Raw genomic sequence first — 12,443 nt, 5'->3', positions numbered from 1 at the left:
AATAGCTTATCGTCTCTCCATCGCAGTGAAATAAAAATTCAATACTTTATTTATGAAAATAAAATAACAAACAATTTTATATAATTTTATTTATTTAAAAGGAATGTAAATGATAATTATTTAATTATTGTTGTATAATAAATAATATATATATATATATTTAATCATATTGATACCTTCTTTGTAGAGTCATGGTTAAATTTGAATACACAAAAGAATAATTATTTAATTTCAGATAATATTTAATAAGTTTTATCTAACTTTCCGCAATTAGCTATATTGCAATTTTTCTTGTTTACTTCGAGATTATTGGCTTAATTACTTTCCTTTTCGGACAAATATTTATTTCGTAAACAATATAATCTTACTTTGTTGTTCGCTTTATTTCACTATATGCACATATACCACACATCTCTTACCGAAACTATTCAATGTTAATACAGTAGTTAAATTCTTGTCTCCTGTTTCAGCAAGTGCTAACACTTCTGGCTCCTTCTTTCGTATTATTCCAATGTTATGCCTCTTAAGCCGCTTGTTATCCCAACACTGATGATGCCTCACCTATTTTTACGGCGGTATTAGTACGATTTCTTAACGACTATCGCGAACAATTTTAAAAATAACACGAAAACAAGATGGATAAATATTTGAACGTCTGGTCCTGTTCCGAGTGATCATTGATACACTCTGACCAGTTGGAACAATAAAGAGAACAGTTTCGAACTTTTTCTTTCTAGTCGCCGATTTCTTCGTTTATCTTCTTCGGTTGTTGAAGAACTTGTATTTTTAATTCAATAATAGAAAATTTAGCAATCAAAGATTTGAAGAATTCAGTGTTCAAGCTAACAAGTTCTTCGGATTTTTAATATTGTTTTCGTGAATTTTCTTGAAAATTTTTAATTGCAAAATTTGATGTAACACCTAAAATTATGAAAAGTATAAATATTTCATAGTTATGATAAAACCAAATAACATAGTTAAGATAAAAAAAAATAATTGTTACGAAACTCAGAATTTCCTCAGTATCGTCGCATGAGCGTAAAGTTAAAAAGTTGAACATGCAGAGATTTCAAATTGCTGGGAATTGTATTTATAAGAAGAAGTTATTCCTGAAAATCATGCAGATCTATTTATAAAGTTGTAATTATTTCCTTGAAAATTTCCCCGGGAAGACAACAATGTATCTAACTCATGAACACATGTACATTAGTATTCGTGATTGATAAAGAACGCGACTTATCAGTAGGTTTATTGTTAACAGAAGATTCGTAAAGAAAACGCGCTAGAACAGAAATCGATGTATCCGACGCTCTTTATCACTAAATATCGGCATTTATACGTATATATGTCTCGTATCGATAAAGAAATGATCCTCGTTCTCGGAACAAGATTTTGGTTTTATCCTATCTAGGAAATGTTATTCGTTTGCTAGATTGTATTTGTACCGTTGAGGTTATTTTTTTTTTCATATTACTTGAATCGATATTCAGGAAGATCTTCATTGATCTGAGGTTATTGATTTAAACACAAACAAATAAAAATAATGCATTCAATTGATGTCAAGTTTGTTGGTCGGCAGGATATTTAAAGTGACGTGACATCAGAATTTGATTCTAGATTATCATTAATTTGATAAAGAAATTTGAAAAAGACCATTTATATTTCTATTTTAATTTTGGATTTTATATGTAAAATTATGTGCAATTCGTATTTTCTGGGAAGATATTTCTAGACAAATGAGTAAAGTACATAGCAATCTGTGCAGCTACGATAGGAGCTATCTATTCATAAGTCTGCTTGAAAGTGGATCATTTATTGTTCGTAGCTTGCAATTAGCTGTCTGGTTTGAACTAGGTCTACAGTGGAATTGTTTCGCTTGTGATTTTAGGCGGAAGGAAAATTTATTGTAGTCTAACGGCTTAATTTGAATTTTTTCTAACAAACACATCGATTATATTTGTAACAAATACATATTTTCAGTCCTTTGGAATTTTATTCTAACATAGCTTAAATAGTTGTATTTGGTTAGAAATACTTGAGTAGAAAGTTGAAACACAGTTAGCTATGATAAATGACTTGTCGAAGAGATACGAAGCACTAACACAGCAAATAGAAAATGATAAACAGCTGGAGGATTATTTGGATAGTTAGGGAGTGAAGATATGACATATATTTACAATGATTGATGTGTATATAAACAGGTACATTTACGCATTACAAATAAACGTATAATTTTATCTAGTGTGAATAATTCCTTTCATTACTACCACATTGATAAAATTTTCCGGAACAAATTTTGGAAGTAAAATGTTTCATTTTCTTTCTAATGGATTCGTTAAATTAATGGGGAACCATATTCACAGCCATCTGTGCTGTGTGCTAGGAAAAAGGAATTAGTGACTATCGGAATATGTATAGTATCATCTTTTCTAAATTTTTGAATACGGTAAAATGATCACCAATTTTTTGTTTAGTTTCACTTATCTACAAATAAAATAATAAATGAAAATTCGTCATGTTACAGATGCCGATCTAAGCATGGGGGCGGGCGCAGCTGGAGGATCGGTCCTCAGTTTGCCAGGATCGGGGGTAGGTGGCGTGCTTTCGCAGCACTGTGCGATCTGCGGTGATCGCGCAACTGGTAAACACTATGGCGCTGCTTCTTGCGACGGATGCAAGGGTTTTTTCCGGCGATCAGTCAGAAAGAACCATCTTTACACCTGCAGGTTGGTGAAATTCTTCTCCTTCCCTTTAAAATTAGATCTTGACCCAGGGCCGGAATAAATTTTTGGATGTCAAGAACTACAGTACAACTTCATTTATTTGAACTTGTCAGCAGACAAACAGTATGTTCGTTGGAGTTGATACGTATAGTTAAAGTTCATGTAATAGAAGCATACCATATTTCCCTCCACTATCTATTATTTTTCCTTCACATAATAGGAGCTCACATTCGGATAAGTGAATTCAATCAGCAGAAATTCAATTAATCGAGTATTAATTATAATTCCAATAATTTTAAACATAAGATACTTATGTCATAAGACACAATGGAGGATCTCGCTTCATAGAAAAATGAGCGATATATTTCACTTTTACGAAATATTTGAAATATTGCAATTGTAAAAATCTCCATGACTTATCTGCTTAGAAGTCCTGTCTATGTTTAAAACTCAAATATTTTCGTTTATTTTTAAAAACTGTATGTCTCATTTAAGAAATATCTATGACTAATGAATTTTCGTGATAATTGATAACATTTTCGAATGGGCTAGTAATGAAAATTTGTTAGTCGGTAAATAAATTCGGTATCATTCTTGAAATTTCATTTATGTTATATATAAATTAAAGTTTTTATTCTAATTTTTTTAAGCAAATTATTTTTTATTCTTAAATACGTATAATATAACGAATTAACAAATTAACGAAATATTTTTAGAAATTAAGATGTTAATAACACCTAAAAATGATTTTAACAATTTAATTTTTAAATTTCACTTAAGATATAGATTTAATGGGAAATGTATTTTTAACAATTAGTTGGAAGTATATTTGGAATTTTAGAACTTAGATGACTTGCACTTGAATTATCAAAAATCAGACTAATGAGAAATTAAAAATTGTTTGATAATTCTAATGTTAACAGTTTTTGATAAATGTTCTTACAATATTCTTATGTAATATTCGATAAAAATTGCTCATATTATCAACTACACATTTTCGCTTATAGTGATAAATGTTAATATCAATGATATATTGATGTACTACTTCACTCTGTTACAAATTGCATATTTTTCAAATCATTGATTGTAGTAAATACGTTAAGCATCAAATAAGGTTATATGATAATTAGCTTTCAAATTATGAAGTAGATACGAAACAAAATGTTATATAAGTTCGTTAAAGTTAGTTATAAATTTCGAAATTACTCATATTGTAAAATATGATGAATGTGAAGTAAGATTATATAATAACTGATTATGACATACATATATTGGAGATATTAATGAACATTATTTGATAGCTTTATTATTGGTAAATTATACTATGTAAAATTATTATGAAAAGTTAATCCTCATTTGTAATCTTCAATATTTCAAAATAAACACGTTGCAAATTATTTCTTTATTATAATCAATTCTCATTTTTCATATCTGTTAAAGAATACATCAACTTTAACAGTGAATAATTAATTCATGAATTCATTAAGTGCTTAATTCTGTATCTCATATAATCCTAGATTAGTGAATTCTTTCTTCAAACTATTTTCTTATTTCTCCATATATTATACGGTATAATTGCTATCTAATAAAATCTATAAATTATTGAAAATGTAATACTTTTTTTGTTGCAGATTTAGTAGAAATTGTGTAGTAGATAAGGACAAGAGGAATCAATGTAGGTACTGCAGATTAAGGAAATGTTTCAAGGCTGGCATGAAAAAGGAAGGTATGCGCAAAAATTCTAACATCATTTTAATAAATATTTTCATGTTCAATAAATATTCCGTGTCTCTTTTCATATGATCATTAGAAGTAAGAATGGGCGATTATATTATTAATAAAATAAATTATTGCAAGCGATATACTTAATTAGGAAAAAGTTACTATTATTTGTAAGTTATTAGTAAGATTTTATACGACTTTGATATTATTTGTGAAAAATTATAATAGTCACCTAACCGCTTTGTAGCCTTTTTAGGAGACTGGAAACTTACCTTAAATCATTAATTAAAAATTTATAGTTTCCACCTCTGTGGAATGATAAACTTGAATATGGAAGCTAATATTACCACTGAAAAATCTATTCAAATTCTTTACTTGTCAAATAATTTTTTTTTTAAGATTAACGTTAAATCGAATCATGAGTAGCAAAAGTAACTTGAAGCTATAACCAAATTTATATATACAATAAATGACGTTGCAAAAGTTCCAAAAAAACTTAATAATACTTTTTCCTAATATTTGTAATAATTTCATCTGTCAAAAATATTTCTTTTTATTTATAATATGACAAAAAAAAACGAAGTATACGTGACAAAATAAAAAGAAAAGAAATTGCAAAAAACATTAGGCTTTTCAAGCAGTTAATTAGTGACTCAAAGAAAATATACCAGTATACAGAAGGGCTTGTAAGAATGAGTCAATTATGTATATTATAAGTCATCACTGGAGTGAAATAAGCTTTCTATTTTCTTATTTTGTTTCAGCCGTACAAAATGAAAGAGATCGGATAAGTTGTAGAAGGCCAAGCTATGAAGAACAAAGCAACAACGGAAGTGGGCTTTCTGTAGTTTCTCTTCTTCAGGCGGAAATGCTTAGTAGACAAGTTGGTGCTGCTCTCGAGGTCAGTTTGTGCGAAATTTAAGCTTTATTTATTCTTTTGCTTCTTGGTTTTAATGAAACAAATTTAATGTAGTAATTTTAATATTAGAATATCGATCTGCTTAATGCAAATATCAAGATAGATAAACATCCAGTTACTTTCGTACTTCAACGATAGATTATGATCTTCGCAGTATTAAAGTTGAAATTATTTAAATTTCGCACCAATTGAGATGTAGAACCATTATACATTGAGAGTAATATATTATTATATTTTAATAGCTACAATCTCCATATATTCCCTTAACTATAAATAATTTATTTAATTATTAAACCTATAAAATATATTTCAATGTTACTCCATTCAATATACACAAATCGCATAATGAGTAATTCGAGATTATGTTTAAACAGCTAGGCAGTCCGAACAGCGATATAGACCTGAGCACAAAACAAATCGCCAACATAAACGACGTTTGCGATAGCATGAAGCAGCAACTTCTTATCCTGGTCGAGTGGGCCAAGTACATACCCGCTTTCAGCGAATTAACCCTTGATGATCAGGTAGCACTCCTAAGGGCACACGCGGGTGAACATCTTCTCCTAGGCGTTGCCAGGCGCAGCATGCAATTGCAAGATGTCCTTCTTCTCGGAAACAATTGTATCATAACCAAGAATTGTCCTGGTACGTTTCTCTGTGGTTCCTTCTTGGGTGGTGGTTCACGCTTTTTTATGATTAATCCCTCGACGATCAAATATTAGTAATAGTAATATAGGAAGTTTGGTTTTGTCATCTAAAAAAATATGTATGATTTTTTTTATATTATGCTATACACATATTATACACATTACATTACTGTGATTATTACTGTAAGATTGCAGTATAATGTTTCATATAATAGAAAAATTTCCTATAATGTAATGAAAAATTTATAACACTAGATTTTGATTGGATATAAGTAATATTAAAGCATAAATAAGAAAAGCTATCATCAAGGGATTAAAAAAGGTTATATGGTCAAGCTTATATGATAAGTTTTTTTAAATAATCATATTATTTGTAGATTAACCCAAAATTGTTAACAACAGAATTGACACTAACACAACTATCATTTAAAAACGTTCATTTACTAACTACTGTAGTAGTAACATAGCTTTCAGCAATAGTTAAACAAAAAATGTATATTTAGTGAAAATATATACAGGGTGGTTGGTAACTGGTGGTACAAGCAGAAAGGGGGCGATTCTACGCAAAAAAAGAAGTCGAAAATATAGAATAAAAATTTTTCGTTTGAGGCTTTGTTTTCGAGAAAATCAACTTTGAATTTTCGCTCGGTACGCGTGCACTTTATCACGTCTCGTTATAACGGATCTCATTGTAGACTTTTAAAAAAATTAAAAAAAAAATTAAAAAAGAATTTTTATTCTATATCTTCGACTTCTTTTTTCGCGTAGAATCACCCCCTTTCCGCTTGTACCACCAGTTACCAACCACCCTGTGTAAATTGCTTTAAATCAGATTAGTTAATTTTTGACACATTGAATGATAAACTTGTTACAAATTTATGCTAAACTTTTTATTATTACTGGATCAAATATTTATTTTGCTCAAATAAGTCTATATAATACATACATATAATTATGGGAATACCCTATCAAAAATACAGTGACATATCTTAAAATGTTCACCAAAACAATTATCAACTGTCCTTTCACAGTTACCAACATAACATACGAACTGTAATACTAAATCTAATTATATTTCTATATGTAATCTGATATAGCAGTTTCTAATTGATAAAATAAATGCTCCTATTCATTCTTGAAGTATTCTCTACGTCATTCGAACAGTATATCATTCAACCACTAATGATTATGGACCTCATTAAACTATTTATAACACTAATTCATTGAAATAAAATATCCTCGATGCTCACCTTGATTTACAGATTTAAAGACCCATGAAAATTTATAAAACGATTATAAAAATTATAAATAAATATATCTCGGTCATCCCTAACACCTTCATGCGTATGTATAAAAGAGATGATACAATATTGTTCATAAAATAATTTAAATAATAGTTTGAATAATAATTCACTATAGATCACATAATACGTAATACGATTTAGCACCAAAAAATTAAAAGAAATGAAAAGAAATTTTTATATATTTTGTTTGTAAAAAATTATCAAGTCTTAAGACAGGGAAGGAGGGAAAATTTGTTGCCAAGCAACCTTCTTAACAATCGATTATCGCATCAAAATATATTTTTTCGTGATTACTCACGATATCAGTTTGGCGGTATGAAACAATTGAAGGTATTATTATCCCGACATAATAAAGATACTATCGCAATATTCGATCCGTCGATGTCATCGACAGATAAGATTTCATTAGATTGCGAGTCTCGGAAGAGATAAGAATAAATCACATTTGTTTTAAAAAGTTGTCCAAAGACATAATAAGATATCTTTAAAATTATTTTATCAAAATTGAATTATTTTACAAAATTTGTACAACTTCGTTATAACTTTTATGTTAACTCTATTGTTAAGATAAAATGTAAATTGTTAATCTTGTATTTCTATTTCTACTTGTAATTATTTGTTTCTTAAAAATTATATTTGTAATTATCTGCAAATTTTTATGAAAAATATTATAAAAAGATATCTAAGATATTATGGTTATTGAAAAATTTGCGATAACATACTAATCCTGCTACTGTATCTTTATCTGAGGTGCTTTAAAATTATTTTCAATCAAATTCCCGAGCGAGTATCTTATTTTGTGTATTTCGACTTTTACAATCCATTCTCTAAAATATCGAAAACGTCGTTCTTATGATGTAATGTTTGGAATTTATTTTATGATATTTAAATATATATGTCAAAAATTTAATTACTTAATTTTAAACAGTGTTAATTAAAACTTCTATGATAGATTTACTGAATTGCAATTACCAGCTAAACTAACATTTCTTTAATTTTATTATTTGCAATTTTTTAGCTTACATGTAACCAAGTAGAAAATAATTATAAGTAAAAAGTAGAGTTTACTTGTGATTGATAAGTTTCTTAATTGTAATTCGTACTTGCTAAAATAGGTCTGGCATAACTATAGGAAAATATAGGTGAGAAAAATATAAACTATTGCATGATGAATCATCTCCCATATGTCACTAGATGTTAAGAATAAATATTTCATTTATTTTTATATATTATTCTATTTCTGTTAAAGTTTTGTGGAAAATAATCGTGTACTTAACACTGGGATAATGTGGCATTGAAATCGTTATGGTGAGCCGAGACAGTCGATACGTTAATTCCTACAATTTATAGTGAACTATAAGATAGCATAAAAAATTATAAGTTTCCCAAAAGTAATTATACAAACATATCCACGAAAAAAGCTGTTATTAAATACAATTATTCAAATTTTTCTTTTAATTGATCTATATTACATCGATCATTACAATAGATTATTAGCGATTCAGTTCAAATTGTAGATTAAATTTCCAATCTTTCTGTCCCATTAACATAAAACAAAATGATTAAAATACCTCTCAAACTTCACTATTCCAGCAACAAAGAAAAAGTTCATTATTCTAATAAAAAAAAAATATTTCATAAATTCCATTGTTCAAAATAATTAGTTAAATATTTACAAAGCTATCGATAGTCTCGTTGAATAAATTGCACGAACAATATTTGGGGTAGTAGCTAGTAGAGACTGAGTCCGGTCTTCACGTTGCTAGTCGCAGTAGCATGAGTGCAAAGAGAAAATAGGTTTGACGTATTGGTTATTGCGGTGTCGTTGCTTTCCTTTAATACTTCACCAACTATAATCCGGGCTCAGTCAAATGGTAATAGGTGTCGATAGGAATGGTTTAACCGTGTTTATCAGTCATATCATTATCCGCAGAGGGCCGTAATCAGGATCTGGACATCAGCAAGGTTGGTATCAGGGTAATGGATGAATTGGTGAAGCCTTTGAACGAGGTGCAGATCGACGATACGGAGTTTGCTTGCTTAAAGGCCATCGTCTTTTTCGATCCCAGTAAGTATTTCTTTGAATCAAATAATATAACCGTAGACTGAACTATTGTCCCTAAAATCATTGTTGTCCGGATCATATTCTTTTGAAATAAAATAAAACATGGTTTAATAAAAATAAATGCTTGTTTCATGTAATAAGTAAATGTAGTGATGTCTAAAAGTAACCGATTTAGATAACAATTCTTGTAATGTAATAAGTAAATGTAGTGATGTCTAAAGGTACCGATTTAGATAACAATTCTTTAGGATAACTTTGTTATTTTACTTTTGTTTTAAGAAACTTGAATAGCCTTAGCTTCCTTTTGGTATATCTTCTAAGAGCTTGAAGTTCTTCTATATAATATAATATTCTTTTAATATTTTAGAAAGTACAAATTTGTTGATATACAGTTGCATCTAATACATTCGTATCTTATTATTTGTATCATCTTCCATTCTCACTCATCCCTTGTTCACTTTCACTCACTTATTCCCTATTGAATCACCATTTGTCACCATTAACTCCTACTATAAATAAGTGAAAGCCCTTATTACTATAACATAGTAACAAACAAAACTTTTATTATGCATATTATAAACAAATCTTTTAGTGTATTTAAATCAATTTCTTATGAAGTCTTAAAAAAACCGTCATAAAAGTTTCTTTCGACCACGGTTATTCTTGATCCAAGATAATCTTCGATAATATCCTATCGATTATGTCAAGTTGAAGAACAACGTAGAATTTGCGTGTCATTCGGCGAAGATTTGCCGGCACGCGAGAACGATTGTCTCAATGAGATTTAATTGATGATCGGCGCGGTCACCGTCGCTATGCCGAAATGGATTGCAAGCAATGCACGCGTGCTCTGCTTTTTAATATGTGTAAAGATATGTATAATAAAAGTTAGCCGAAAATATAAAATAAAATTTGTTCATACGGGCTGAGTTACTTTGATATGCAATATGTATATTTATTTCATAAAATTGTTGGATTAATAATTGGTTGGAAAACCCTTATCTTCACTAATATCATTTTTAATCCAAAACAATCCAAAATCTTTCTGTTAACAGATGCAAAAGGCCTAAGTGAACCACAGCGAATCAAGCAACTGCGTTATCAAATTCAGATTAACTTGGAGGATTACATAAGTGACCGACAATACGATAGTCGTGGTCGTTTTGGTGAGATCCTCCTAACTTTACCAGCTCTACAGTCAATTTCTTGGCAAATGATCGAACAAATCCAGTTTGTCAGACTGTTTGGAGTCGCACACATTGACAACTTACTGCAGGAGATGCTCTTAGGTGGTGCAACAGCAGAGATCAACGGTGTTGCAACTCCAATACCAATTTCAAACGCTCCTGGTAGTTATGTGAGCAGCAACGAGAGTCCTAGCAGCCCTTTGACCCCAACAAATATGGCTCCATTAAGTCCTCAGGATCATATGTTGAGTAGTGGAAGTCCTGTAATGATCCTGAGGGATCTTACACCTATTTCGAATCAAGAAGATGTGACTAGTGTAACAGGATTCAGGATGTTTAAACAGGAGCCCAGTCTTGAAACTGAATCAACCTTTTAATGATATTAAAAGACGTTAGAGTTTAAAGATTCTGGCGCATTGATTAACGAAACGCATAATTACTGACACATCAACTCTATAAACGTTAAATATCTATACAGAAACTTAAAATATTATGAAAGAATGCAGAAGGACTTTTAAGATCAAATTTAAATGATTAAACTTTATTGGTAAGAGTTAATCTATTAATTTTCTCGGATTTTTGGAACAAGGGTGCAATATAATGCCAGAAAATGTTCCTTAAAACGAATTCTTTGACCGAAGAGAAAATAATTGGAGAGTTATCAAAAAACAAGAGAGAATTTAGTTTGTGTGTCATAAAACTAGGAGCTTCCTTTGGATGATTGATTTTCAAATGTTTAAATGGGAGACAAATATTGAGAATACATTAAAAGAAATTCACAAATTTTAAGGTGGATGGAAAAGGAAAGATTCCACATAATCTATAAAACATAAAATTTTTTAAAATGACATTATTTGTTTTATTACTTCTCAACTTTTTGTGATTTGAGCGAATCAAAAGAACTCGTTGAAGATATTTGAAGATGATACATAAGATGGAGAACTGCTTTCAAACATTTTTAAAGATCTCGAAACATACGATAAGATTTTCGAAAAGGTATCGGAATTCTTAAGAGATCCCAAAAACAAGAATGGATTTTTAAAAATCGTTATCAACTTTGCGACGAGAAACTCAGATTTTTTAACGATCTCTAGTGATCTTTTTGAACAATTTTTAAATGCTAGTGATAATTCTTATTTGATTTACAAATAAACAGAACATTTTTTTATTCACACGCTATGTTTATAAATACATTTGTTATTTTTTAAAATGGTGCAACTTAAGTGATCATTTTTTAAAAAGTTTTATCGAACTTCTCGCATTCATATCCATCAGTTTTGTTTGTAGTTTAAGAACACTTTTTAGAACTAGATTAAGGAATATCAGAAATGTTACCAAATTTCTGATTATTGAGTAAAAGTCGCGCTCAATCAATTGCTCAATTACTCATTTTAATCACCGTAATCATAAGGTTCAATCAAAATCGGTCGATATTTAGTAATAAAATACTTTTGTTACTTGGAACTTAAACTAAATATATAATGACATTAATTTACTTCTTATTGCATAATATTTAATAATCGCATTTCATAAATGTCGTCGGAAGTAAACAAATCTTTGGCTTAAGGCAAAAAGGAAGAAAAGAAAGACACAAAGAAAGAATTTTCTCTATTTTAGAGGAACAATCTTTCTTTAAATTTATTATTTTATCATGAGCTGTGCTTCATTAGCGTTTTCTGTTTTTAATTTCATCAGAAGATCTTTTGTTTCACTTGATCTTGTTCTGTGCGATCACATAAATGCAATCATAAATTTTAAGTGTTATATGCATAGTATATAAGCGTATAGTTATTTATACAAAGGGTTTATTAATTATGTTATTTATAATATATTCCTACCAGAGAATATTTTTGTTACCACAATAAAACATCTTGTT

The 12,443-nt window shown here is 29.3% G+C and overlaps 1 protein-coding gene across 10 annotated transcripts in view; it reads left to right on the top strand.

The window, feature by feature from the left end:
• The window catches only part of Hnf4 (Hepatocyte nuclear factor 4), a 48,555-nt gene extending 37,393 nt beyond the window's left edge, over positions 1-11,162 (top strand). For 9 of the 10 annotated variants that reach the window (XM_069129419.1, XM_069129416.1, XM_069129425.1 and 6 more), the window contains 6 exons: positions 2,525-2,726; positions 4,355-4,449; positions 5,210-5,346; positions 5,739-6,009; positions 9,231-9,383; positions 10,436-11,162. In XM_069129419.1, coding sequence (XP_068985520.1) covers positions 2,525-2,726; positions 4,355-4,449; positions 5,210-5,346; positions 5,739-6,009; positions 9,231-9,383; positions 10,436-10,944 — 1,367 coding nt within the window. In that variant the 3' untranslated portion in view covers positions 10,945-11,162. The remainder of the gene's footprint in view (positions 1-2,524; positions 2,727-4,354; positions 4,450-5,209; positions 5,347-5,738; positions 6,010-9,230; positions 9,384-10,435) is intronic. The other variant, XM_069129418.1, reaches the window with a different exon arrangement.
• Positions 11,163-12,443: the final 1,281 nt, after the last annotated feature.

The sequence above is a fragment of the Bombus flavifrons genome, chromosome 16, assembly GCF_040668555.2.
Source record: "Bombus flavifrons isolate JBK064 chromosome 16, iyBomFlav1_principal, whole genome shotgun sequence".
Lineage (NCBI taxonomy): Eukaryota > Metazoa > Arthropoda > Insecta > Hymenoptera > Apidae > Bombus > Bombus flavifrons.
Note: the sequence above shows the minus strand (reverse complement) of the source record. Positions and strands in the feature narration are given on the sequence as shown.